The sequence below is a fragment of the Camelus dromedarius genome, chromosome 12, assembly GCF_036321535.1.
Source record: "Camelus dromedarius isolate mCamDro1 chromosome 12, mCamDro1.pat, whole genome shotgun sequence".
Classification (NCBI taxonomy): domain Eukaryota; kingdom Metazoa; phylum Chordata; class Mammalia; order Artiodactyla; family Camelidae; genus Camelus; species Camelus dromedarius.
Window position 1 is genome coordinate 35,897,621 of NC_087447.1, and position 27,856 is coordinate 35,925,476.

Genomic DNA, 27,856 nt, shown 5'->3' on the forward strand with positions numbered 1-27,856 from the left:
TGAGATCAGGAAGTATTCTATGAGAAGGTCATGTTTGAGCTGAGAACTGGAGGATAGGTGGGAACCAACTGGGAGAAGGGACAGGGGAGTGCTTCAGGCAGAAGGAGCAGCTGGACAAAAGCCCTGAGGCAGAAGCAGCAAAGACGCTAGGAAATGTGGGGGGAAACAGTGCTGGAGTGCGGTGAGCAGGGGGAGGGCTGAACTTTGAAGGCTGAAGTGGCAGGTGGGGCCTGTACCGGGCTGGACCTTGAAGGCCACACCACAGGCGTTAGTCTTCATCCTGAGGACAATGGGAAGCCACTGAGGATTGGAGTGTGTGGGGTGTGTGTGTGTGTGTGTGTGTGTGTGTGTGTGTGTGTGTGTGTGTTAACATACACATAACATAAAACTTTCCATTTTAACTACTTTTAAGTGTACAGTTAGTGGCATTCAGTACATCGACATTGTTGGGTAACTGTCACCACCATCCATCCCCAAAACTCTTTCATCTTCCCATTAAACAATGACTACACCCATTAAACAATAAGTCACTTCACCTCGAAACCACCATTCTAATTTCTGTCTCTGTGAATCTGACTACCCTGGGTACTTCAGATAAGTGAAATCATACACTGTTTTGTCCATTTGTGACTGGCTCATTTAACTTCACTTAATAGTCTCAAGGTTCACCCATGTTGTAGCATGTGTCAGAATGTCCTCCCTTTTCAAGGCTGAATGACATCCCATTGTATGTATACACCACATTTTGTTTATCCATGCGTCCATCAATGGGCAGTTGGGTTGCTTCTACCTTTTGGCTGTTACAAATAATGCTGCTATGAACATGGGTGAGTTGAGGTCATATTTGATTAAATTTAGGCTAGATTGGAAAAGGCAAGAGGGGAAGGGGGGAAACCATGAGAAGGCTCTCAGGGTAGTCCAGGGGAGACATGATGGTGGCCTGACCCAGGTGGCCACCCCAATGAACAAAAGTGAATGGATTCAAGATAATTAGGAGGTAAAATAGATGGAACTTGGTAATAGGTGGGATGTGGCACTGAGGGAGAGGAAAGCGGGGGAGAAGCAGAGGTAATGTGAACTCAGAGCTTAAAACCCCCCAGCGGCCCCTGTGCTACACCACTTTCTCCCCTTTCTTCTGTTCTCTCAGTCAAGCACTAAGCCTTTGCCGAGTGCTGCCGTGTCTGGCAACAGGCTGAGGGCTCAGCACTGTAGGACAGGACTGTTGAAATCAACCCTAGCGGTCCTGGGTCCACCGCTAACTCCCTTTGTGACCTTGGACAAGACACTCAGGCTCTCTGAGCCCCAGTTTCCCCATCTGTACAGAAATAGTAAGCCCCTGCCTAAGTCGTAGGGTTGTTATAAAGATCAAATCAGACCGTATCTGTTAAGTATTAGAGGTAAGACCAATTTAAGACGTATTTTCAAGTCTTGGCCCCAGTAGTAAACCTACTAAAGATGTTCTGGTGCCTGGGATAAAATCTGTCTGAGGGAGTGTAGGTGTGGAGGCAGGGGGATGGCCTCCAGCTAGAGGATTCCTTGTGACCTGGAGACCAGACCCACCTGAGGGACATCATCCCAATCTTGAGGGGTGGAACCAGAAGCAGATGCTCCTGCCCTCAATCCTAATGCTCTCACCCAGGGACCCGAGATACACGGCATTTGCCCCTCCCTGGGCAAGTTCAGTGTCTCAACCTAGTTCCCAGCCCAGAGCCAGACTAGGGCAGACCCCAGCTTTTGTCCCTACGAGATGCCCTGGCGTTCATGTCCAGGCCCACCTAGGGATAAAGAGCAAGGCAAAGATCTCCTTCCTTCTCTGTGGTTCCTTTAGAGAGGAGCTCTAGGGATTTAGGCTGACCTTGTATTGTATGTTAGATCATACACATCATATATCATAGAGCATATGACTCTCGGGAGTAGCGGGGTAAGGACTGCCTGTGCTAAAGCACCCCCTAAAGGGGGACTTAGTTATTGCTGTCTTTTGTTGTCGCCAGCTGACAGTGGTTTATTGGCAGATTTGAAAGAGGGTGGGTGAGTGGGGATTTAGAGATAGAATCCACTGATAGCTTCTGATGTTTATGGTCCCAGGTCTGAAATCTGGAGATAGTAAGTATATTAACAAGCTGATATCCAAAGAGTACCCACTGGGTGCCAGGCTCACTGTGCTAAATGCTTTCCATACATTGCTCACAACAACCTTTGAGACAGTACTATTATTATTCCCATTTTATGGATGAGGAAACTGAGGCCTAGATGGGTTAAATGACTTACCCAAGGTCACATTGCTATTAAGTTACAGAATCTGAACCCAGGTGTATCTAGCTGCAGACCTAACTCTAACCACTATATGCACTGCTTTGCAAGGCGGTGACTCACTTTTTTGTATCCCTCATTCCCCCAGGCTCCCTGAGGAGCATCACCATGCTGCAATGGACTCTGGACTGGGTGGGCCAGGGATCTCGGCCCTTACCCTCTCTCTGTCACTGGCTTGCAGTGAGCTTGGGCAGGTCACTCCTCACTCTGGGCCTCAGTTTTCTCATCTGCAAAATGAAAGGGCTGGATTGGAGGACTTTTAAGATCTTCCCAGCTTGGAAATTCCACAGTAGAGCACACATGCAAGGGCTCTGGCTCTAGGCCAGCCCAGCTCTGCCACTTAACAGCTATGTGACCTTGGATCAGTTACCAAACCTTTCTGAGCCTAGATTTCTTGTCTGTTAAATCGGGGGTGATGGCAGTACTTCCTTCATAAGGCTACTGTGAAGAATAAGTGAGATAAAAATATTTAATGTGCTTATTTAACACAGTCCCTATAACTTCGTTAAATTCAAGAAATAATTTTCCTATATTTCTTATTATTATTTATTGTAAAGGGAAATTTGGCTGACCACCTTGACTTACAAGATTATTGTTATTTTTGAACATGCCTATCGTAGATGATTTAATGTATGTACATGGTCTCAAAACCACACACTCACATATTCACACACACACAGACATCCCTTCACTCAGAAATGGGCACGCTCATACCCATAACGCTTATCCACACACACACCTCCTTCCTGACACGCTTCTTTTCTCTCCTCTCCACACACTTGCACACACGCGAGTGCATAGGCAGACGAATATGTGCACGCACGTCCTCTGTGCTCTCCTGTCTCTCCTCGGCAGCCCTGCTAGTCTACTGGACCCTGGCCTTCATCACCAAGACCATCAAGTTTGTCAAGTTCTACGACCACGCCATCGGCTTCTCGCAGCTGCGCTTCTGCCTCACGGGGCTGCTGGTGATCCTCTACGGGACGCTGCTCCTCGTGGAGGTCAACGTCATCAGAGTGAGGGTAAGCAGGCCGCTCCTGGGCTGCCACCCAGCTGAGGACACACCTGGGCCGGGGCGGGGCTTCTGACCAGGGTCCTGCCCCTGCATGTGGCCCCATCCTGCTTCTTAGCCATGCCCTAGAAGGAGTCAGCTTGTTTTACCTGCCCCCAAAAGGGGAGTTGAGGCCAGTGGGAGAAGTCTCAGGAGGAACATTCCATCTGTCCCAGCTGCCCTCTACCCCAGGCTCCCAGGGAAGAGGAGGTGACAGGATGTGTTAGCCGAGGCTGTAGGATTCTGGGTTCAATTCCATAGAAAAGAAATAAAAGCTTCAGGGTACTGGCTTCTCCGAGCCTGTTTGATTTACTTTTTTTTTGAGGTCAGAATGGACTTGTAATTATGCATATGAATAAGTAAATTTGGCTGTATTCATGTCTTTTTTAAAATCATTTTTTCTGGCCCCCTTTCCCTCTCTGAGAGTCATACCCTCCCCTCCTCCAGCCTTCCCTCCCCGAGGTAACCGAGATTAACAACCTGGTATGTGTCCTTCCATTCTTTGTTTATGAATATAATACCACATACTTTGTTCAGGTTTTTTTTCTCAACACATAAGTATTGTTTTTTTTCTCTCAATATTTATTTTATAAAAATGGGATTATATTCCACAGTTTTTTTGCATCTTGCTCCTCTCATCTAACATAGCTCTTAAGACTCCCTCCAAGTATGGTATGGTTAATTTTGTCTTCTTAATGGCTGCATAATATTCCATCATGTGCATGAGCCATAATTTATTCAGCCATTACCCTATTGATGGGCATTCACTTTGTTGCCACGTTTTTACAAATAACATATTAAATATACTTATATATTTATGTATTGCTGCTTTTATTTCTATGGGAGAGAATCCAAGGAGTGGAGTTGCTGATTCAAAGGGTGGCTGTATTTTAAATTTTAATTGATGTTGCAGATTACCTTCCAGAAATGCTGTAATACACCAGCAGTGAATCAGAAAAGCTTTCTCCCTTCCTCCGACCAGCAGTGGGAGTTACAGCCGTTCTAATTTGGGCTAGTCCGATGAGTGTGAAGTGCCACTTGAATTTGCATTTCTCGGACTCCTCTGCTTTTGGTTGGTAATTTGCAGGGTACAGAGGCTTCTACATTCCCTGCCTCCACTGACCCTCACAGCATCCCTGTGATGCAAGTACCACCCCTTTTTTAGATGAGGAGACATTTTAGATGAGACTTGTCCAAAGACACCTTGCTAGTAAGTGGAGGAGGCTCCACTGCCTGGCTCCACATTCTGCAAATCCTACATGAAACAAGGTGGTGTCCTCAGATTTGTAGAAGACAGTATATGGGAGATTCCTACTCTTCCCAACCCAAATTAAACCCAGCTCAGCCCAGAGGATTCAGAGTGGACCTCAGTGAAGAGTTATGGGTTAGGAGACCCTGGCACTATGGGCCGAGAGGAGCTGGGGGATCCTTTTCCTGGGGATAGGTAAACAACGGCCCCATCTGTTAGAGGTCAAGGGTGGGGTGTCACAACACCAGATCGTTGCTGGGGCAAAGTGGAGGGTGTTGAGGTTGCAATTACCCATCCCCAGTGGCTCATGTGCCCCACAGAGATATATCTTCTTCAAGACGCCGAGGGAGGTGAAGCCCCCCGAGGACCTGCAGGACCTGGGGGTCCGCTTCCTGCAGCCCTTCGTGAACCTGCTGTCCAAAGGCACCTACTGGTGGATGAATGCCTTCATCAAGACTGCCCACAAGAAGCCTATTGATCTCCGAGCCATTGGGAAGCTGCCCATCGCCATGAGGGCCCTCACCAACTACCAACGGCTCTGCGAGGCCTTTGAGGCCCAGGCGGTCAGTGGGGGCACAGCCACACCATCCATTCCCCACCTTCTGATATAGAGTCACAGACGGGGACATCAGATAGCATCAGGTCAACCCCTGGTGGGACTGGGGGAAACTGAGTCCCAGTGAGGGGAAGAGACTTGCCCTAAGTCACAGTGAACCAGCAACAAGCTCAAGACCAAAGACTCATAGGACGGTCACAGCCAGAATGTCCCTTACAGTTTAGGTCCTCTGATCTAACCCTTTAATTGTCCATGTGGGGAAACTGAGGCCCTGAAGGGAAGTAACCCTACTGGATTTCCCATGCCCTGTGCTCGTCCTTGTGGAGCTCGGTGACTGTAAAGACGGGAATTATCACCCATTTGGAGAGCAGGGGCATTAGTGGCCTGAGCCTTACAGTAAGTCTATGAGTTGGACCCGGCAGGGATTTCTCTCAAATCACTGAGGGAGAAACTGAAGCCTTGAGAGAGGCCATGACCTCCCTAGAGCTGGTGCACAGCTGGTAAGTGGTAGAGCCAGTTGCCTGACTCCCAGTCCAGTGCTCTTTTGCTGTCCCTGCCCTAGCATCAAGGGGAGACACTGAGGCAGAATGGTGGTGCCTGACTGGCATATGCACTCCCTTATTATGGTGCTATGCTCACGACATAGTCCCTGACCAGCTGTGTGACCTTGATTCAATCTCTGGCCTTAGTCTCCCCATCTGGACCATGATGGCATTGATAAGACCCACACAACCATACACTTGGCGGTTCCATGATTTCTTCCTGGAGTTCACCTTTTTGCAGCAGATATGGCCACAGGGTTTCCCCAGGCAGCAGGAGCCAGGGGCTACCTGGGAGGCTGGGCCTTGCTGTGAATGAGTCCTCAGTGACTCTGATCTAGCTGTGGGTCTCTCTGGGCAGCAGAAGGACACACAAAGTTCTCAGGGTGCCCGGGCCATCTGGCAGGCCCTCTGCCATGCCTTCGGGAGGCGCCTGATCCTCAGCAGCACCTTCCGCATCTTGGCTGACCTGCTGGGCTTCGCTGGGCCACTGTGCATCTTTGGAATCGTGGACCACCTGGGGAAGGAGAATCGTGTCTTCCAGCCCAAGGTAGGCCACCCCGGGGTAGAGCAGGGCACCCTTTGCAAGGTTTTCACTCATGGATGACAGTGGGCAAGAAAGTGATGAGTGTGAGCTGTGGCTGTACCGAGGAGGCGGGGTGGTCCTTACCATGCACAAAGCAGTATCCCCCTCCAGGAGATACTCTGCATCTGGTCAACAGAGATGCTAGAAGGTGAGCCTGTGCCCCTAGAGGAAGCATGGTGCCCTGCTCTTTTCCCCACACCATAATACCTCTCTCGGTTATTTAGCCACTCAGAAAGTTGCAGGAAGTGCATTTGTTTATCCAGTGTCTAGAGCTTCTATGATTTGTTAACTTTCAGTTCATGTCATCTTAACAGACTCTAAATAACTTCTCAGGGGTCTATCATCTTCAGTGTTGTATATCCATAGCACTCGAGGTTCTGCAGGGCCATCTTGGGGGTTGCTGTTATGGGGAGGAGAGTGGGAAACCTCCATGTGTAGGGCTTTTTCTCCCCCTACTCCAAATGTTATTAAAAACTGCTCTAGTTTCTTAATATTTTAGATTTTCCCATTAAAATTTCTTTTTAAAGGAAAGCACTATGTCTCAAAAATATTTGAAACCCATTAGACTAGATGATATCCAATGGCTTTCCAGCTCTAAAGGTGCTACAAACTGAAATCTGTCTGGCAAAAGAGACAGAAAATCTTTCCGTGGGTTTATTTTCCTTCCTTGGGGGCAAAAGCATCCTCGCTGGGGGAGAGGGGGGAGTAGAGTACTTAATTCTTTCATCTGTTTCTTTGCTGCTTAGGTTTAGATGGTCACAAAACAGAAGACTTTTCACCTCTGATAAGACTCAGTCTTATTTTCCCAGCAAGAACGTTGTTACAACCTTTTAACCACAAACAGACAGCCCCAAAATGATGCAGGGAATTACTAATTAGGGATCTGATTACTAATTTTCGACTCTCCCTTGTGTAGTGTTATTCATCTCATGGGCTCCAAAATTGCAGATAGCATTTAAATCCTCAGGAGGTTCATTTGAATTTTTTCTGGAGACATAATTAATCAGCTGAGCACTTTTGGTCAGGAATATGAGACACTCCAAGTCTGTTTGTCTGATTTACTCAGCAAACATTTATTGAACCCTACCATGTGCCAGACCTGGGTTTGGCTGCGGGAATACAAAGGCATTGGTTATGATGAGGGCATTTAACAGTATAACAACCACTTACTGACTGCTTAATACATGCCTGGCTGTGTGCAGAAGTTATCCATGTGCTAATCTCATTTAATCCCTAAAACAACCCTCTAGGGTAAGTTTTTTTTTTTCTGTAACAGCTTTATTGAGATATAATTCACGTACCATCAACTTATGAGGTAGGTATTTTTATTCCCATTTAACAGATGAGGAACTGAGGCTCAGAGAGGTTAAGTAACTTTCCCTAGAGTCTCTCAGCTAGTTAGTGACAGAATCAGGATTTGAATCCAAGTCTCTTTTACTCCATAGTCTGAACACTTGCAATCATGATGCTATATTGATGATGATGATGATGATGATGATGATGATGATGATGATGATGATGATGATGATTATCAGCCAACACTTCTGGCTCCAAGGATTGTGAAACCCAATGGAGAAGAGAGAAATCTAAACAAAATATTTTTATGTCATGTGTTAAATGCTACAACTAGGAGGTAGATACAAGGAACTGTGGGAGGAGGGAGTGACTAACTCAGCCAGTGATCATGACACCTTCATAGAGGATGAGATATTTGAATGGGGCCTTGACAGATGAATAGGAGTTGGCCAGGCTAAGATAGGTAGATTTCTTATTTAATCAAGAATGTGAGACCTCTTTTTGCTTATTTAGACTTCCGTGGCTTTTGGGGCCTTCTCTGTCTTTTGAACCTCTGACTTTTACTTGGCCCCAAAAGAGGGAGAAAGAGACTGTTTCTCCTGTCTAAGGAGTGTCACATTTAGTTTCAGTCTGACCATAGGCAACCCCCAAATACTCCATATTGATAAACCTACAGCAGCATGGAGCCAGTTGTTAATATTAGGGGGAAGTGACCCTAGTCAGAGCCCTCATCAGCTTGTCCACATCGTCTTTTTCTTCCTGTGTTTCCCAAAACTCTTATGCGAGTCTCCTAAGAGCTCTGAGGCCAGATGTGTCAGAGATAGTGAGAACAACACTTAGAATATTAGTTCATCTGAATGTTAGTTTTGCCTTCGCTTTTCTCTTTGTATACAAACCCTGGGGTTTGCGGCCCTCTCATTGGAATACTCTTGTCTCAGTTACTTGTCAGCACATAAATCCCCGGGACAGATGGCCCTGCCTCAGTGGCAGCAGGCCCTATCAGATTTAATATTTGTTCCCTGCAGCCCAAATACAATCAGCAAATTACAGACATAGAAACGAGAGTTGAAAGTAAATACAGTCTCCAATGTCAGCAACAAAGAGTCCTCAATCGTGTGGTTGCCTGGGATATGGTTTAATTTTCATTTGGGTTTCAGGGCTCAGAAAATGAGGGAACAGGGTCATTTATTGAAGTTATTTGGTTCACCCCCTCCCTCCCCCCTGCCTCTTGGCAGCTCTAACCCAGAGAGACAAGTGCTATTCTGGGCTTTATGAACCTATTCTGGGCTTTATGAACCTGCAAAGAAGGAGGCTCTCTGCTACATGTTGCAGTGCTTAACAACCTGCTCAGTGAGAAAGCCCTTCTTTCCGTCCAGCCTGAATCCATCCTGCTGCTGTCAGCACAGCCGGGCACCCGTTCTTCACTTTATTATCAGTAGCCACCCTGTCCTCTCTTCCCTCTGCAGGATACTCGCAGTTGGCAAGAATCATACTGCCCTTGGTATCCTCAAGGACAAGCATTTCTTATTTCTCCTTTAATTACTGGAAGTGTCACATGGCCTGCTAGATCTTTGACACTTGTGTCCCCCCGCCACTCCCCAGGGAAAGCTGGGACCCGGTCTGGGCATGACCCCTGATAGATTTCTTTCCAGCCCCCTCTCCCGCCCAACCCCCATCCACAATCTGTCACCTGCCGTGGATGCCACTGATCTCGCTGGAGGGCAAGGGAATTGGATTCATAAAGAACTGCTGGCATCTGAAACTTGCCAGCACTGCTCTAGGCTATCAGCTGAGCAGAGAAAGAAATAACAGGCTGGGTTTGCTCTCAGGGTCAAAGCTTCCAACAGCCTCTAAACCTCAGTGGAAATTGTGTGTAGGTTAATGAGAGTTTGTTTCTGAATGAGTTCTCCTGGGACCTGCTTATGATTCTACATGTGTGTCTTTCTGTTTGTCCCTGGGTCTCTTGGTATGTCTCATTCCATGTGTATCTGTGTTCCCACTTGGATACCCATATTTGTGACTATCACTATGGCTATTTTATGAACTTATAGGCATTTCTGTGACTTTGTGTCACTAGCGTGTGTTTTGGTCTCTTTACAACAATGCCCATGTGGCTGCTCTAGCCTCACTAACCCCTTCTCAGCTGCCAAGATGCACCTCCAGTATCACCTCCTCCAGGAAGCCTTCTTCTGGTTGAATTAGATGCTCCTTTTCTGTGCTTCCATTATTTCCTATACTTGCACCATGAAAGCACCCCTTGTCTTTTTCCTCAACTTGACCCTGAGCCCCTAAGACAGGAACTGCATTGTCTAACCTCTCTGTGCCCAGATCCATGTTTGACACCCAGGAGGTCCAGGAGAAATCATTCTTCAACAAGTAATGCAGGCATTACTGTATATTGAATGCTTACACTTACTAAATTTTTTGTTTACCTACATTATTACATTGAATTCTTACAACTTTTGGAAGTAGAAAACCCTTAGTGGCCTCATTTTACAAGTAAGGAAACTGAAGCTCAGAGAGGTTGAGGAACTTACCTAATGACACAGTGGCTAACATAATGAGTCAGAATTCAAACTCAGATGTGGCTAATCTCAAAGTCTAGGCTCTAAACCACCATGTCAAAAGGTTGTGAATGGATGGGTGGGTGCCTTGGTCTGTGGGTGGTCAAAAACAGTTCTCAGTGTTTACACCCAGGGCCTCCTAGGGCTGTGAGACCTGAGGGCAATTCACCTTTTGGCCCATGCCAAAATTGGAAGCAGGAGCCTAAGTGACCCCCTCTCCTTAAACTCCAGAGAACAAAGGAAGGGGGCCTTTCCAGTTATACCTTTGGCCAGGCAGGGGCAACGGGGTTCAGAACGGTAGAATCAAGAGTCCTGGGTTCTAGTCCTACCTCTGCAACAAACTCCCTGCTATAAAAAGTAGATGGAGGATGAAGATCATATGCATAAATTAATTTAAAATATGTTTATTGAGCGCTCCTGGGGAAACCCTTGGAAACAAACATCATTTCTTCCCTGAGAGCTTGTGAAAATGTGAGACTAGGGGCATCTGATCTTCCAAAGCATTTACCTCCCACCAAATGTCAAGCTGTGTCTTTGGCCTTTTCTCTCCAGCCTCCAAGGTGCTGGGCAGTGCCAGTGCCCTCACAGCCATTTGAAGCTTCCCAGGGTAGCATCCCTGGCCTCTTCGGCTAGTCTAGTACCCACTTCTTGGGTACTTGGCTATTCTGGCCTCCATCTCTTTTATGCTGTCTCTTTGAAGAGAGATCAAATAATGACCCAATGACTTACACCTGTAAGGACATTGTCATTTTAACAGGTCCCCAAATTCTTGATCCAAAGAAATATAACTTCCAACCCTTTCGAGCATGTGTGTTGTTAGGGGAAGGGGTCAAGGTTTTCCCTTTAAAGCTGCAAAAAGAGAATTTGTTGCTTGGTTTAAAATGTACAAATATTAATGAGTGCACTTAACAGATACCATAGCCTAAGCAATGAGATTGGTGGATTTTTCTAGCCCTCATTCTCCAGCCTACGTGCTTTCTGACCATTACGACACAGTGAATGCATGTCATTCCACGCTGCGGGAGAGCTTTCATGATGATTGGTGTTCTTGGGTGCACAGTGTTCCCATGAGTATCATAATATATACTTAATCATTCCCTAGGGTTGCATTTACATGGATTTTTGCACTCTCCCCCTGCTATCATCCAGAGACAGTACATCTTTGCATATATAGCTATTTCCTTATGTTAAATTATTTCCTTTGGGATAAATCCCCACTATGTGCTTTATGGCTTTAAAATAATGGACTCCATTCTCCAGAGCTGGATCGCTACAGAGGCTGGTAGAACAGAAGAATTCAAAGTCATGTTAAACAGGACCAGGTTTTTCCCAAGCCTGGAAACCTTCATTTTTGACCCAGAACCAGCCAAGCGGGCATGTTTCTGTCTCCTACAAGTCACAAGTTTGTAGCTGACAATAGGAGACTCAAGGTCAAAAGGCTGGATAAAGATTACATAGTGGATCTAGGGTAGTTTTTGGCATCACACAGATTCGTGTTCACATGTTCTCCTTTCCCAGCATGTGACCTTGGGCGAGCCACTTAACCTTGCTGAACTCTTTTTCTTCATGTATAAAATTGGGCTAGTAATGGTACTCCTCTCATTAAGGTATCGTGAGCATTACCCTGATAAATGTTGTGTCCTGCTCCTTGCTTCCCTGTCAGGTCAGGTCTCAAGCCCCGCAGCCTAATTTTAAGGTCTATTTTGTTGCTTCCAGTCCATCCCCACCCTCTCCCTTCTCCCTTCTCCCACTGCCTTTCCCTGTGGTACTTTAACAAATGAGACAGACTCAGGGGCTTCAGTTGTTGGTAGGGCCTTCCTCTAAGAGGCCTCACTTCTGCCTATGGCTTCTTCCTAGTGTCCCCCAAAGGGAGAGACCCTTGTCCCACAGAGCAGGGGAGATACAGTTGTAAGCAGGACCAGCTCTGTGGAGCTGTGAGGGCTGGTTAAAAGGCCCTGTTGAACTGAGAGGCAAGATCTTTTCTACCATCAGGAAGCCCTGTATCTGGGTTGCAGGAATTTCTGACTCTAGAAAAAGAACTTCATTTAGAATTCTGTTCCTTTTGGCTTGATCCTGGCCACAGTCATCCCTCAGGCTCTTTCTCATCACTTTGTTCCCACCACCCCTTTACCCTGCAGCAGCAGCTCCCACACCCTTCCAAACCACTTGCAAAGTTCCAGGCAGAGCCTCAGAAAAGGGGGAGCTATGGAAACATTGATGTGTCTCTGCTGGGGAGTGATGGACTTAATCAAGATCAAAGTTTTCCTGGGAGCTGTTGATGCTGAATTTAGAAACACATGCCGTTGTTCTCTGGTATCTTTAGCAACGAAGTCAAAATGGTTGTTTTTTTTCCCCACTGTTTATCATCTGAGATCTTTCTGGAGGTGCAGGGGGAAAAAAGCCTTAAATTTGAAAGGAGATCCCAGGAGCCCACAAGGCTGGGGTGTTTGGGCCTGAAATAATCTGTAACAGGCGATGAGTTCCCATCTCTCGCCTGGGAGCACTACTGCCATGTTTTCCAGTGGTCTTTCCTCCCCAGAAATGTCTACAGGGCAGGCTGTTGGTGACTGGGGGACAAAACCTCAGTTGGATCTGTTTTTGTAGCAGACAACACACATCAGGAGATTTGTTTTAGCAGTTCTAGTTTTGGCTGTTCTGTGAGTCACTCTATTTATTCTCGTCCCATTCAGAGTGAGCTCCCTGGGGCCTGGTGCCCACCAAGCTGAGAGTCATATCTACAGGCATGAGGTTGGAACTGGGCTACATTCTGTTCCCCTAGGTGGGATGATGGAGAGGGTATAGGCAACCCTCCCTGTAGTTAAAAGAATGTTCAGTCTGATTTTTCACCCATAAACAGTTGCACAAGGTTTTGCAAGCATAGAAGGTCCTATAATAGTGGCCACTGTGGCCCAGTAACAGGTACCAATGGCTGTCATTTTGCTGGCAATGACAGTCACCTCCGCATTTCTCTTTCCAACAGACACAGTTTCTCGGAGTTTACTTTGTCTCATCTCAAGAATTCCTTGCTAATGCCTACGTCTTAGCCGTGCTTCTGTTCCTTGCCCTCCTACTGCAAAGGACATTTCTGCAAGCATCCTACTATGTCGCCATTGAAACTGGAATTAACTTGAGAGGAGCAATACAGGTACTTGAACGATTCGTTTTTCACTTCATAATAAGAACGGCACTATTTGTCCTCATGAACATGTTGTCAGGGCTGATAAGGCAGCCACACAATCATCAGAGACCTCGGCTCCTCCTGTCGTGGTGCTCTGCCAGCCTCCTCACATGACTTTTGTCTCATGGTTTAATAGGACTATTGAAATTGCCACTATCATATATACATTTAAACCAGCAAGAAGAAAGATGGGACAATAGGAGGGAATGCTGCCTTATTTTAAAATCATAATGTAGAAGTTGCACAGATCCTCACATCCCATTGGTGAGAAATTGGCCACATGGCTATACCTAGAGAGGCTAGAAAGTGTGGTCTTTATTCTTGACAGCCATATATGCCTTGCTAGAAATTCTTCTTATGAAAAGAAGAGAATGGGTATTGGGGGACAAATAGCAGATTCTGCCATACCCAGCAATTCTCATGAAGTCACTAGAACACTAGGAAGTTGTGACTAAATTCCAAAGCCACTCATTCTTCAGAAATGTTCCTCAGAATCATTAACTTTGATTGGTCCTCTGGGAGCCAGGATCAGAGACATTGCAGAAAAAGGACTGAGAGGAGAAGGGTATAGCCTGGGCTGGGGACAGTATCAGGGTCCAAACTTTGGTTATCCTGGTATAGTCTACGTGAACGGCGCCCCCTGGAGTTGACATGACATAACAACACTGCCCATCCCCAGTGGTTTTCTCATTGAGAAAGCAGAGCCATTACCTCAGGAATATCATCACGTAAGAATATGGGAAAGATCCCAGGAAAATCCAAGACCCTCTAGGACTCATAAGGGAAGAGCTCTCCTAGCTCAGAGCTAGGAGAACCAAGCTATTGCTTGTTCCAAAAACCTCTCTAAAAACCCCAGCCACTGCCCAGACCCTTCCAGTGACAGGCAGGCATGGGCCGCCACAAACAACAGTAGTAGTTTTGTAGTCTGATTTTGTAGTCGAACAGTTTTGTAATTAAATCCACTTTCTACTTCTATGTCACAAATCGCACACTGGCCCAATATTTTCCAATTACAGAGCCAAAAATGTTGTTGTTGTTGTTGTTGTTGTTGTTGTTGTTGTTGTTGTTGTTGTTTTTAATGTATTAGGATGTAATTGTTTTTTATTAAACTGTCTGAATCTTTTGCACAAATAACAGAGAGTAATTCATATGTCCTAAAAAGAAAATGCTGACTTTAATTATGGGAACAAATTGGGGGAAAATTTCTTCCTTTCAGAGATGTACAGAGATTTATAGATAAAGGTTTATGTTTTCATGTGTTTGCGAACAACTACAGTTCTTGCATGAAAAGTTATTAAGAGAAATTCCTGTATTATATATAATCAGTTGGTTGTGTAATTCTGTGTATCCAGGTCTTTACTTAATCATGCTTTATTTGATAGCTTATGTTCCTACCTCACTGAAACTGGATTTATTATTATTCTTTGAAGACTGATTTCACATAACTTAGGATGTGCATAGATCTGTCAAAAAATATCATTGCCATTACTTTAAACCTTACCCAATATGTATCTAAACTCATAAAAAGACATAAGATAGGTTCATGCTTTAAGCAGATCTGACCCACAAAAAAAGCCTGGGTTTACACAAAAGATGGATTAAGGGCTGGAAATCTGCCTTACAACAGAATGCACAATAGAATTTCCTTTAAGAGCAGGCATCCCTAGGACATTCAAGACAGGAATGCACTTTTCCTTGTTTAAGGGCACATAGCCTGAAAATTGCCAACTTTCTGGGAGGCACGATCACTCTGCATATAGAGCTTTTAGGTTCAGAGCTCATGGGGAGTCATTACCATGGCCACTCTCCATCTGCCCTGGGGAGACAGAACAAGGTCCTGGGGGCAGGGACACTCAGGACAGTGCTGGGGCTGATTGACACAAACATTGTTTCTTACAAGAAGGAAGAAGACCTTCCCATGCTGAACTCTTGCTCTGTTTCAAGGCTCAGTTAAGACAGGACTTGGCCCCAGAGCATACCCCTTCCCTGGTTGGAGACAGCCACATTAAAACAGACGGCTGCTGCACTTCATCATTTTTATGGCTCTAAAGTGTGTTCTCCACTGGCTTCTGGTAAATCAAGAGTACAGCTGGACATGAGGATCGCTTTTAAGGCTTAAGAACTAATTAAGTCCTGTCTCCAAGGGAAAGGTCTTGCTTGCTGGGGAAGTAGCTTGCCATACTGGCGTGGATTCCTTATGTGAATGCTGCCTCTCTGACTTGCTTGAACTGTAATCAAAGCCCTTTACCTCTCTGAGCCTTAGTTACCCTACTTGTAAAACTGAAACAACCATGCAGTGCCCCTTTCCAGAGCTGCTTTTGGGCTCCGTGGAAGAATGCCTGAGAAGCCCCTGGCACCTTATAGACACAGGGCATCTGGGGTGGTGATTAGGATGTTGATGATGACAAATGTGAAATATTCTGCTCTCATTTCCAGACCAAGATTTACAATAAAATTATGCATCTGTCCACCTCTAACCTATCCATGGGGGAAATGACTGCTGGGCAGATCTGTAACCTTGTGGCCATCGACACCAACCAGCTCATGTGGTTTTTCTTCTTGTGCCCAAACCTCTGGGCTATGCCAGTACAGGTAAGGGATGTGTGCTTTGTTGGGGGGACACAAAGCCAGAATCTGCTGGTACATGCCCAGTGATGAGGAGCTCACCATCTTCCACTTCAGGTTTGCCTGTACCTTCCACCCCCTTGGGGTCTCCATGGAGTGCACCCCTGGTTCCTATACTGTCTCACACTCTGCAAGTGGTCTAGCCATCTCTCTCTTGAAGATGAGAGAAGACAATGTCATTAAGACTTTAAAAATGCAGCCAATCTTTTAAAAAAAACTATATAATAATCATGCATGGACCACTTCGGCAGACATTAAAAGTTATGTGATAGTAAAGCACTTAATTACATTGAAAAGTGTTCATGGTATAATTTTAAGTAAAATGAGTACAAAAAGGCCTTATGAGATTACAAGTGATTTTTATTTTCTTTATGCATTTCTAAATTCTCCAATAGGCATGTGTTATTTTTGGAAATCTAAAACATGGCATTTTCTAAAGCCAGACAACCTTTGGGACTAGCTCTGGAGGAGGTGCATTCTCCCCCAACAATAGAGATTCCTCAGCGTGGTTTACCTGACTCTTGGCCTTATCTGCTCCGTCTCCCATCCGGAGCTCTTCCACCACTCCTCCACCACGGAGTCTGTGATTCCTGTCCTGTGCCTTGAAATGAATCTTCACTCTGTGCTCAGGCCAGAAGCTGAAATCCCAGATCCATTCCCAGAGGGCCTGCAGGCTGCCAGGGGGCTGCCTGGCGTAGCAGAAAATGTCTGGATGTGGGTGAGACAGGCTGATTCAAATACTTGGCCTCTCTGAGCCTCGTTTCCTCAACTGTGAAAAGGGGACGATTCCTTCTCTCTGGAGTTGCTCTGATGATTCAATTAGATAATACAAGTAAAGCACCAAGCAGTATGCCTGGCATAGAGTAGTCACCAAGTAAACATCAGATCCATGTAACTTGCTCACTTTGTTGTGAGTAAGGACGTTACCAGCCCAGAATCCACTGCTTCTTGGGATATAGAGTCCATTAACCTTAATCTAAAGTGATTTTTATTGGTCTTCCTTGCCTATAAAGTTTATATTTAAGAGACACTAAAGGAAAATAGGAGAGACTCGCATAGGGAGGCAGCTAGACAAGATTGGATGTAGGACAGGAAATCTGATGGCCCTTTTTACGGCAACAGCTGTATATGCCGTCCCCCATTTCCACTTACCCACACTCAGACCCCTGTGTCCCCTCCACTCTGCCAAGATGGACCAATGACTACAAAAGCTCTAGAAGGGCCTGGAGAGCTCATCTAATACAGTCCCGGCCTTTTATCCTTTCTCTTGTGTTCCCTTGAATTACCCATTTCAGAAGATTTTGCCCACCAAACCTGCTGCATTGTTATGGTTACTGTTACTAATAATGTTTGTTGTACAGACACCATTGCTAACAATACTAATACTGACTAATAGCTGATAACCCCTGCCCTGTGCCTGGCCTGCCCAGCCTCTTTCACTTGTGTAATTAATTCTCACAACATGGGGTTGGGAGTGCGAAGGAAATTTTTACATCCGCTGATTACTTACCTTTGCTTATTTATTGTGAAGTATCATTTTATTTTCTATTTTTAATTCCTCAAAAACTGCACCTTTGCGCTTAGAGCTTTGACCGGCCCTCAAGACCCTGTGTTACCACTGGAGTTGATACAATCCCTTCAACCTGGTCAGGATTCCAAATGCAATCCAGTTGGCCACACAGCACCCAAGGCTTTTGATAGTATTGAAATTAGCTCAGGAGCCCCATTCCTTGTCCCCAAGGACTTTCTCGCTGATTCGTAATCTTTTTTTGGTCATATGTATTTTTTTTTAAGTAACAGCTTTATTGAGATATAATTCACCTGTTTAAAGTGTGCAGTTTGGTGGGTTTTAACATGCTAATGCGAATTGTCACCATCACAATTTTTGAACACTTTGATTATGCCAGAAAGAAACACTCATCCCTGCCCTTGGTCCCAGGCAACCACTGATCCACATATACTTTTGAAAACCTAATGACACTGTCTTCTCCGAAAAACAAATGTGTATTCATGCATTTTTCCTACAATTTCAAGGCTTTATGGGCCCCCTGAGGCCAATGGACAACCATGTTAAGGAACTTGGCCATAGTGAGGACCTCATGCTTCCTCATGCCATGGGCCTCAGAGGTCCAGAGAGGGCAGGGCCCTTACCCTGGGTGACACAGCAAACTGGTGGTAGCACTATATCATGTATCTCCTTTCTGTGGGTCCCTAGTGACAGAGTTCCCATGAGGCTTGTTTGTTTTTAAGAAGGAGGGTCAGCCACCTTGTCTCCAACTCTATGCCTGGCACTATTCTAGGTGCTGATCATGTATGTTCATTTAATCTTCACAACATTCCTGCTAACTAGGCAATTAAAATCACCATTTTAAAAATGGAGAAAAGGAGACTCAAGATTGCAAAGCCAGTAAATGCTGGGACTGTATGCAAATTGAGGGCTGCAGACTCCTGGGACTATAACCACCCCAATTCACAAGAGGTTGCTTTCCTAATTGTGACTAGGAGAAAAAATAGCCCTTTTATTCCCCACAGTCGCACTGCACACTCAGAATCCCTGATCTCTGGTGTGTTCTCCTGTGGGGTCTGTTCAAACCCTCATAGAAGGAAGATGGGACAGAAGGATCTGAGCAGCATGACAGGGGGTGGGTGGAGCATGAGGAGGAGCCCAGTGGCAGCAGCCGCACCCCCAGCTCCTGCCCCAGCAGCTGCCAGCACTTGAAGGTGGTGGGGGTACAGAAGCCAAACCCCATTCGGGGCCCTAGTGGTGACTCTGGGAGAACTCTGAGAGCTTACTAGTGTCTGGTCTACCCAAGCTGCTGAATGACACCCTGAATGCCTCCGAATGAGGACAGCAAATGAAAAGATTGGATGCCAGGGGTAATTTTCCAGAACAGTGATAGGTGTGGGGCCCAACAATAGTGGGAAGGTTCTTCATCTCCTGATGTGCTCCTCTGCCCATCCGTTCCGGCATTTAACATCAGTTAAACACTGGGAGGCAGGTAGTGAAGGGGTCATTTACCAGCCCCTAAGGACCTGCTAATGCAGGAGGCCTTCTGCAATTAATAGACATTACAGAGCCACCCACCCACCCCTCTGTCCTTGAGACAGTGCGGGAGCTTAGTGCCGGTGGGTGGGTGTAGGGCTCAGGGAGTCCAGGGATAACCCAGGCACAATTTTTTTTTGCCAATTAAATAAGACAGCACATCTGTTCCTCTAGAATGAGCCCTGAATTTAGAAGTATCTGCCTATGAAGGCAACCTAAGGAATTGTCATCTTGATGCTTTGGGGACTGGCAAGAGTAATTTACACTTCTCATAAATATTCAGAAGCAGGCAGTCATTTACATAGAGCTAGAAACAGAACAAATTCTCTTTTCAGAGAATACCTGCCAGATTCACTAAAAAAAAGATAAATAAATAAAGACACCAGGAGCGTAAGAATGAAAAGTGAACTCTCAGACCCGGAACTGGTTGTGTCTGGCATGGCTGCAGCTCTTTTGCCCCTTTGCACATGTACCGCTTTTTCCCAGTGAGAGTGATGCATCATCCGTGATAACCAGCAAACAGAACAAAAGGTGCTGCCATGCATTGTGCAGCCTCAGCTGGGAGACTTCCATCTGGAAAATAGACTTGGAGAGAGTTAATGCTTCAGCCAGCCTTGCAGATAAATGCAGTTACCAGCCCAGAAACTCTCTGCCCATCGTGCTCATCCCTCTTTCTGAAATTGCTTTGCCCCACCTCCTCCTCTGACCCCCAAGAAACTTCGGGAAGCTGGGCACCGAGGCATGTCCCACTATAGGGGAACTTTAGGAGCAGTGAGGGGATTTTGCAAGTACCTCCTGGTGGGGCAGCCCCCAGATCAAAGGTCACTCATTGCTATGACCCTCCCTCAGATCATCGTGGGTGTGATTCTCCTTTACTACATCCTTGGAATCAGTGCCTTAATTGGAGCAGCTGTCATAATTTTACTGGCCCCAGTCCAGTACTTCGTGGCCACCAAGCTCTCCCAGGCCCAGCGGAGCACACTGGTGAGTATCTGCAGGTGGGCACATGCCCCTTTTCCCCATCCTTCCCCCGTGTGTCTGCCTGATCCCTCTCCCCTCAGAGTAGTGGGTCCCCTCACTCTTCCTCCAGTTTCTGCCAAACAGCCCCCAACACACATCTGCACTATGATTGACCTTAAGAAGTTCACTTCAGCTGCCCAGACTTTCGTTTCTTTGTGAAATGGAAGTAATGGAGATGGCAGGCAGCATCCCTGTGGGGACAGAGGCGGGGCGTAGTCTATGAGATGGTGAAGGCATTGACTCCGCTCCTTCCTCTTGGGTGGGATGGGTCAAGGGAAACCCTTCTCTGACTCAGTGACTCCTGGCAGGAGTATTCCAACGAGAGGCTGAAGCAGACCAATGAGATGCTCCGCGGCATCAAGCTGCTCAAGCTGTACGCCTGGGAGAACATCTTCCGCACGCGGGTGGAGAAGACCCGCAAAAAGGAGATGACCAGCCTCAGGGCCTTCGCCGTCTACACCTCCATCTCCAGTGAGTCCCCCCACCAGCCAGCCCTGTGTGCTGCTGCCTACATGCCAGGACAGGTGTCAGGGCTGAGGGAGGAAAATGGGGCCGGAAGTGGGAGACTTTGGGATCAAGCCATCCAGGAGAGCCTCAAACCGTCTCTTGTAGCAGTACTCGCAGAAATCAGTGTTCCTCAGTCATTTATCCAGCAAATATGTACCAAGAGCCTGCTATGTGCAGGGCACTGGGCTGGCCTCAAGATACAGTGATGCTAAAGACGGGTGAGGTCTTTGATGTTGTATCCAGCTGGTATGTTATCGAGAGGCAGCAATAAGTGGATAAATAACAGGAGTTTCAAACTTTCCCAAGTGTGGGGACTCCTTTTCAGTAAGTCAGACTGAGTTGCCACTGTCCTAAGGAAGCTACAAGGAAGCTTCCATCTACCTGGGGCCATGAGAGAGAGAAGATTTTTCTTTGAAGAACAGAAGCCCAAGCATGAGTTCTCACAGGTGTAGGGACTGAATTTATGTTAGCTAAGTGGTTTGGGAATCTCAAGACCAGAAAATAGAGGGAAAGAAAGACCCAAACTGGTAAAACTCCTATGGTTCCAGAAGACACGCATATTAAAACTACTTTCCAGCCACTCTCCCTTCTGAGATGTCCCGCACTCTGTCTATGGAGTGGGTGTCTACTTCTACCTTAAACTGAGCACCCAACCCCCACACCTTGTGGCCTTTCTTTTGCTTCCTGAAACAGCCTACACTCTGCCTAGGGAGTATCTCTCTAAATAAATCTACCTTTACTCAAAAAAAAAAAAAAAAAGAAAAGGAAAGAAAAGGAAAACAACCATTTTCCAGAGAACATAGGACTCCAGTGGCAAACATGCCTGTTAAACAATGAACTAATAATAAAGAAATAAAAATCCACCAGAAGAAAATACACCACCAGAATAAGAGTCAGCAAATGCAACAAATGGGAGAATTTGTTACCTGGAGATGACAGAATAGTCTGAAAGAGGTAATAAAATAAGTGTGTGAAAATAAAGAGCTAAAGGAAGGCACAAGGCAAAAACAGCAAAAAGAAAGCCAAAAGAACTTCTAGAAATTAGAAATTTAGTTATTGAGATTAATTCAGATGGTCCCCTGGTCAGAGCGGACATACGGAGGTCTTTGAGGTCAGGTGATGGATGGAGTCCTGGCCCAGGTTTATCTCACAGTTGGTCTAGTGGCTCTGTGGACCCATCCCTTTGTGGCTACTACCTAAGTGCATAACTGGGATGTAGATATTTAGCAGCTCGAAGACCTCATGCTGATTCCCTGACCTGTCCAGTTTAAGAGCCATTTTGGTAGGAAGGGCCACGAGGAAGCCCCCAGAGATTAAAAGCAAAAAAGGGACAAAAAGCAGCTCCGTGTACAGGTTAAATGAATTAACATAGCTGAAGAGAGAATTCGTGAATGAAAAGATAGATCTGTGGAAATCGGTGGAACAGAATGTGGTAAAGAGTGGTAAATGGAAAATATTTTTGCAAGTTGGGAAAACTGTTTTACAGATGAGAAATTGAGGCCCAGAGGTGGGCGTCTTCCTGGGGTCACCTCTGAGGTTAATGGCACGGCTCAGACTAGATCCTCTGGAATCTCTTAACTCCCAGCCTCACGCTATTTTCCACACAGAGCTGGGAACCTATGTGGGGTAAAGAAAACTTAGGACCCAATGGGGCACCAGTTTCAGGCTGTTGTCTCTGAATAGAAGAGAAACAACCTAGCATGGGCTCTGAATGGGTGGGAAATAGGGAAGGAAATTAGGAGAGAGAGACATGACTAACCCACTCCCCCAGCTGAAGCTGTTTCTTTGGGTGTGCCAGGAAGAGACCTGTGGGGGTGGCAGTGGTGGGGCAGCAGTGGAGGGTGCACCAGAGGTGTCTCCCAGACAGGCACGTGGAGAACAAGATGGACACTCAGGTCATCTGTGTGTTCCTGGTATTCACCCTGCTTAGAGAGAGGGTCTGCTGGGGCCAGGTGGCCAGCATCCAACCTGAAGGTTTTCACAAGGCAGAGCTTGCACTGAGCACCTCCCAGTGTCCTGGTCCAGGTAGCAGTGACCAGACCATCCACCATCATGGCACCAGCCATGGCATCTTTCTGCAGAAAGTCCTGCTAGGAGCTGATTTTCTCAGAATGGAGTGATGAGCATAGCAAGCTTCCTGGATTCCTCACCAGGACACTCCAGGTTCCTCATCCCTGACCCTGTGGCCTCCGAGTACTGCCAGGCTGAGCACTCAATAGGACAGGAGAAATGGGGACAAAGCCTCTGGGGAGCTCAGAGAAACCAGTGTCCATAGCCCCAGGCCCTCTTCAGCCTCTCTATCAGCTCTGCCTGCTTCTGGGCCTGGCTGTGGTGACAGTAACCCCACACTGTGTACAGCCCGTGAGTTATAGGCTCCTGGCTTTCAGACATCCCATCAGGGGAACAGCTGCTGAGGTGGGGGAGGGCCTCCCCTGACCCCAGCAACAATATGGCAGGGTGGCAAAGGGCAGGCTCACTGTTGCTACAATGGGAGAGAGGGAAGGGAAGCAGCAAGGAAGTTGGAGGCACTGGGTCCCAAGATTCCTGGCAGCAAAGTGGGAGCAGCCTCGGGTCATGTAGATGGGGCAGGTGGCAGCTACTTTGCTTCTAGGAGATGTAAGCTCGCTTCCTGCATTCCGAACTGCAACCAACTGGGACATGGTTTCCTGCGTAAACAACAGCATGAGATGCCTGGGTTCCCCGGCTGGCCCACGAAGCCTATCGAGCAGGTGCTCTTTGATCTGTGGGGCCCCCAGAAGACAAGCCGTGGCTTTGTGAAGGGTCTGGGGCCAGGAGGACCTGGGGCAAGGAGACTCCATGTTGTCAAGAACTGAGATGACTCTGGAAGGAGTCAGAGGCTCTGGAGCTAAGCAGGGCTCTGCCCAGGGCCCCTCACCTGTCCAGTACACGGTGACCTAGAAAGATAAACAGAGCAGCCTGGGCTGCTCCCTGGAAGGAGGCAGTGAGGCGGGGTGGAAGAGCCCTCCTGGAGAGAGAGCTCTGAAAGCCAAGTGCTGTTTGCTCAGGGTTCGCCTGGCAGTGGGGTGGGGAGAGATTGGGTGGTGGGGTGGGGCACCCCAGGCTGCAGGTATATGCTTTAGTGTGTTTTCATTTATCTCCTCCTGAACTTCCTGCCTTCTGCTCTCTGTCACCTGGGATTAGGTTACAGGTCATTAGGCTTGAGGTAATGGAGCATCTTTCATTCTCACCCCTGGCGCCAGCCATGGGGTCCTGGTGCCGCAGAGGAGCCGTGCAGTCATGTTTCCTGGTGGGTCCCATCCTGGTGCGGCCTGCTGGGATTTCAGTCTGGTCATCGGACACCAGGCAGTCAGACTGTCAGGCAGACATGGTTACCTCTGACATCCATCTGATGGTCTCTCTGTCAGCATCACTAAGAGCTCCTGTGTGTGGAGCCCTGAGCTGGTGCAGGGCAGGGCAGCGCGAGAGGGCACCCCAACATCAAAATCCAGAATCGATATTTTTTTCTCACCACCACATCCTCCATGCCTAGCACAGGGTCTGACACATAGCAGGTACTCAGTAAATATTCATTAGATAAGCGAATGAAAGAAACAGAAGAGACCAGGGCCAGGTGAGCACCAAACAGAGAGCGCAGGACACCTGACACTGACCCTGTGGCTCTGACCTCTTGCACGGTCCCCGCTCACAGCAGGGTCCCCACAAGACTGTGAGGGTGGTGCAGCCTCCTGTCTAATGCCCAGCGCCTCGGGAAAGTCTGGCATAGAGAGAATGCTCTGGAATGGGTGCTGCACAAACACAGGATGAACTGGCAGCATGTCGTCTGATTGGCGGGTAGAGCCTGGGACCCCTTTGTCACCCTTGCAAAGCTTGTCCTCAAATTCATGGCCGGGCTGGACACCTAGAGTTCTGTGGCTTCTGCAGGGAAATAAGGGTTGAACTGACTTCCAAGGGGAGTGAGCACAGCACTGGCCTGCAGCTTTCCGCACTTTGTCTGCTACTCATTGAAAACCTGTTCGGGCCAGGTGCAGCCCCGGCCTCCTCGTGCGTGAAGCTCCGTGTGGACTCTGAGCCCACGTGGACTTCCTTCTCTGTTCTCTGCCATTTGCTCACCGAGGGCCTCAGTGTGTCCCTTCACCTCACTGAGCCTCAGTCTTCCCTGCTGTAAGTCTCACACTCCCTCTCTCCCCCTCAGCGGAGGCCCTGACTCAGAATAGCCAATGTTGGGGGACAGGGTGACCTCCAGACCTGGTCCCCCTTCCTTCTCCAGCATCTCTGAACTTCTTCACTGTCTGTCCTTCCTTCCACCAGCTGGTGCAGCCACAGTGAGTGGCTGATGCATATCCTGGCCTGCATAGGGGTGCAGTGGTGGAGGGGCCGAGGGGGAGCTAGAGGCAGAAATCTGTGTGACTGTGAGCCTCCTGCCTCGCCTCCACCGCTTCCAGCACCAGGCACACTATTAACCTGCTTTCCTTCTTGCTCTGTTGACTTCAGACTGACTGTGGGACTGAATAGCCCTGTGCACGTCAAAATGCATGTCTCCCTCCTGCTGGTGCAGCCTATGGTTAGGCCCAGGCTGTGAGCCGGCAGCTCCTCCCCGGCCCTGGGCAGGGAGGGGGTGAAGTTAAGCAGAGGCACAAATGGTTCACTGTGCCTCCCTGATGCATGGCTTCTGAAATATTTATTAACGCTTTGGAGATGAAAAGCTCCTGGTATTGCAGTGCGAGGGCTGGCACCCACAGGGCCAGGCAGCATTCCTTGGCCAACCCAGGGGGAGTGGGTGATCTGAGCCCTGCTTTGTTTTCAGTTGATTTGTTGTTTTGTTTTGTCTTGGGGAGGGGGTGGTTATGGAAAACTGACAAAATTGTTCACCACCATGACCCCAGAACCCAGCATGATGCCTGAAATGGAGGAGACCCTCAAAAAAGAATTTCTGAATGAATAGTTCTTAAAGGATATGGGGGGGAGGGTTATTAAAACACCTACCCCTATCTCTACCCCATTACAGAGAGGCTTTCCCTTCTGAACGTGGCCTTTCAGTCCTGCCTACAAGCGACTAAACTTTTCCATCACAGCATCACACTCACACATCGTTTTGTAATCTTCTGCTTTCACTTAGTGTTATTTAACATTATTTCTTACTCCTTAACATTCAGCACTGTCATGTTCTTCTTTTTTTAAATTTTTTCCTAGATCAGATCAAAGTGAGTCAGCCCACCCCGTGCCAAAGTTGGAGAGAAATCTATTCTTGGTTATATTTCCCACTCCTCCGTGGCCTTTAATGTCCCATAGGGCCTTATGTGATTCAGGAAAATGGAGGCAAGTCTCAGGTCTTCAAAGCCATGACAGCTGGGCTGCTCAGCTCCTTCCCACCCCCCTACTCAGGCACCCCTGTTTGCTGAGCCCAGAGAGGGGCCAGAGCCTGCAGCATCCCAGGGTTCACAGTCTCTGGCACTGACATCCCCAGTTCTACCCATGTCCACCCCTGGTCCTAACGAGGTGATCTTCAGAGAGACCTTAAAACACAGGCAGCTGGTGAGCCTCTTCCCCCAACCCCCACCCCGAAGGGGACCTGGAGCTCCCTGCTCAAAGGCTGTCCTTCCAGAAGAGGACAAGGAAAATGGAAAATAACATTTCATTCTTTAGTGTTTCCATACGACAGCCAGAGCAGGACGGAAGTTGGTTATATCATATGCATTCTCCATGTTGCTGCATCCGCTTTGGAATGCTCCTTTTCAAATTTATATATAGTTTGTCTCATTCCTCAAAGGAGTTCAGGCAGCAACAAGAATAAAGACAATAAAATAGAAAAAAACATACATATGGAAAAAAATCACGACCAGAGAAAGCATGCAACAGCACAAAATGTCAGTTGTCGCACACTCCCTGACTGCAGACCGCCCCTGGGGCCGATGTCCCTCATTTACTGAAACGGCTGCTCCCGGTGGATGTTTTCTGTTTGCTTCGTCTCGGTGGCTTGTTGCTGTGGTTGTGGTTTTCGTTTTGCTGTGACAGATAGTACTGCAGCTAGCACCATCTTGCTGAGGTCTTTGTGCTTCTCTTGAGTGATTATTCAGGATAAATCCCCAGGAGAGAGATTATAGGATCAGAAGGTCTGAACTTCTGTGCGGCTCTAGCTACAAAGCACCAGACTGCTTTCTGAGCAAGTTGTACCAATTTATAATCTAACATCCGGCCCTATTCTTTATCTGGGAGTTGGGCCCCTGAATGTGTGGGAAGGGTCTTGGTTTGGGGCAGGGGCTGAGGGGAGGTGCACAGGTGCCTTTTGATGGGATGGGCAGGAGAGGAACAGAAGGCGGCCCCCGCCCTGAGGGAGCTCCCTGGAGTAACTGCCCTGGAGGGGAGGGGCGAGCGAGGCTGCCTCATTTTTAGAGCTATATGGTGGGTGAAGGTCAAAGACTAAGGCCTGATGGACATCCTCCTCCCCCTCTCTCTCTCCAGCCAGTGATCGCTGTGCTGGGTCCTACGTCCCAGTTCTGGGTTCCTTACACTGTGGAAAATCCAGTAATGCTTATCCTGCCCCCTGCAGTACAAGAGGGCCATGGGAGAAGGCTGTGGCGTTGTGGTGGGTACCTGGAGACCACGGAGCCTTCATCAGAAGGACAGTTATAGCACTGTCATGTATGGTATTGGAGTTGATAAAAAGCCTGTGGTCAGTGAGATTGAGACTGGCAACACCCCAAGGGCTCCAACCACATCTTCTCCATGAGACAGGGGTCCTCTGATGGCAGCAGCTGTGTCTTCCCCATCAGATTGGGAATTCCCAATCTGGGAACGATGTCTTTATCTGCTTGGGATCTCCCAAGGGGCATGTCCCCTGTCTCTCTGTCATATACAGGGCTCCCTGGGAGCATAGTTCCTGTCTCTTTCCTCAGACCGGGAGCCCTCTGAGGGCAGGGGCCACAGTCTTCCAATCCCTTGGAGTTCTACACCTCTGGCACACACCGTGTATGCACTAGCTGGTGTAGGATTCTTGGAGTAAGTAGACAGTCAGCTTCTTGGAATGGTGTTGACCATCTGGAATTCTTCAAAGTGTCAGACACTTCACCATTCATTAAACAGGGGCCGTGTGCACAGGCTGAGCCCTTGGCCTCTGGCTCTGGCTCCTGGTTCCTTCTGCTTTAATTTTGCTAATTGCAGAACCAGACTCCTTTCTGGACTGGGCTGGAAAAGGCTCCTGGAAGGAAGGAGGATGAGATGGGAAGGTGGCAGCCAGGATGGGCATTTCTTACTCTAGGAGGGCTCTCTCTGGTCAGGGCTCTGTGGGGCATCTCACAGCTTGGGCCAGAGGAGCAGGGCTAAGCTAGCAGTGCGTGAGGTATAACCCTCAGG

General features: G+C 47.6%; 1 protein-coding gene across 3 annotated transcripts in view; it reads left to right on the forward strand.

Moving 5' to 3' along the window:
* Nucleotides 1–27,856, forward strand: part of ABCC8 (ATP binding cassette subfamily C member 8) — a 73,766-nt gene that overhangs the window by 8,701 nt on the left and 37,209 nt on the right. For 2 of the 3 annotated variants that reach the window (XM_031459936.2, XM_064492537.1), the window contains exons 4-10: nt 3,166–3,332; nt 4,931–5,173; nt 6,067–6,255; nt 13,132–13,296; nt 15,766–15,921; nt 19,847–19,981; nt 20,326–20,488. In XM_031459936.2, the coding sequence (XP_031315796.1) occupies nt 3,166–3,332; nt 4,931–5,173; nt 6,067–6,255; nt 13,132–13,296; nt 15,766–15,921; nt 19,847–19,981; nt 20,326–20,488 (1,218 nt within the window). The remainder of the gene's footprint in view (nt 1–3,165; nt 3,333–4,930; nt 5,174–6,066; nt 6,256–13,131; nt 13,297–15,765; nt 15,922–19,846; nt 19,982–20,325; nt 20,489–27,856) is intronic. The other variant, XM_031459939.2, reaches the window with a different exon arrangement.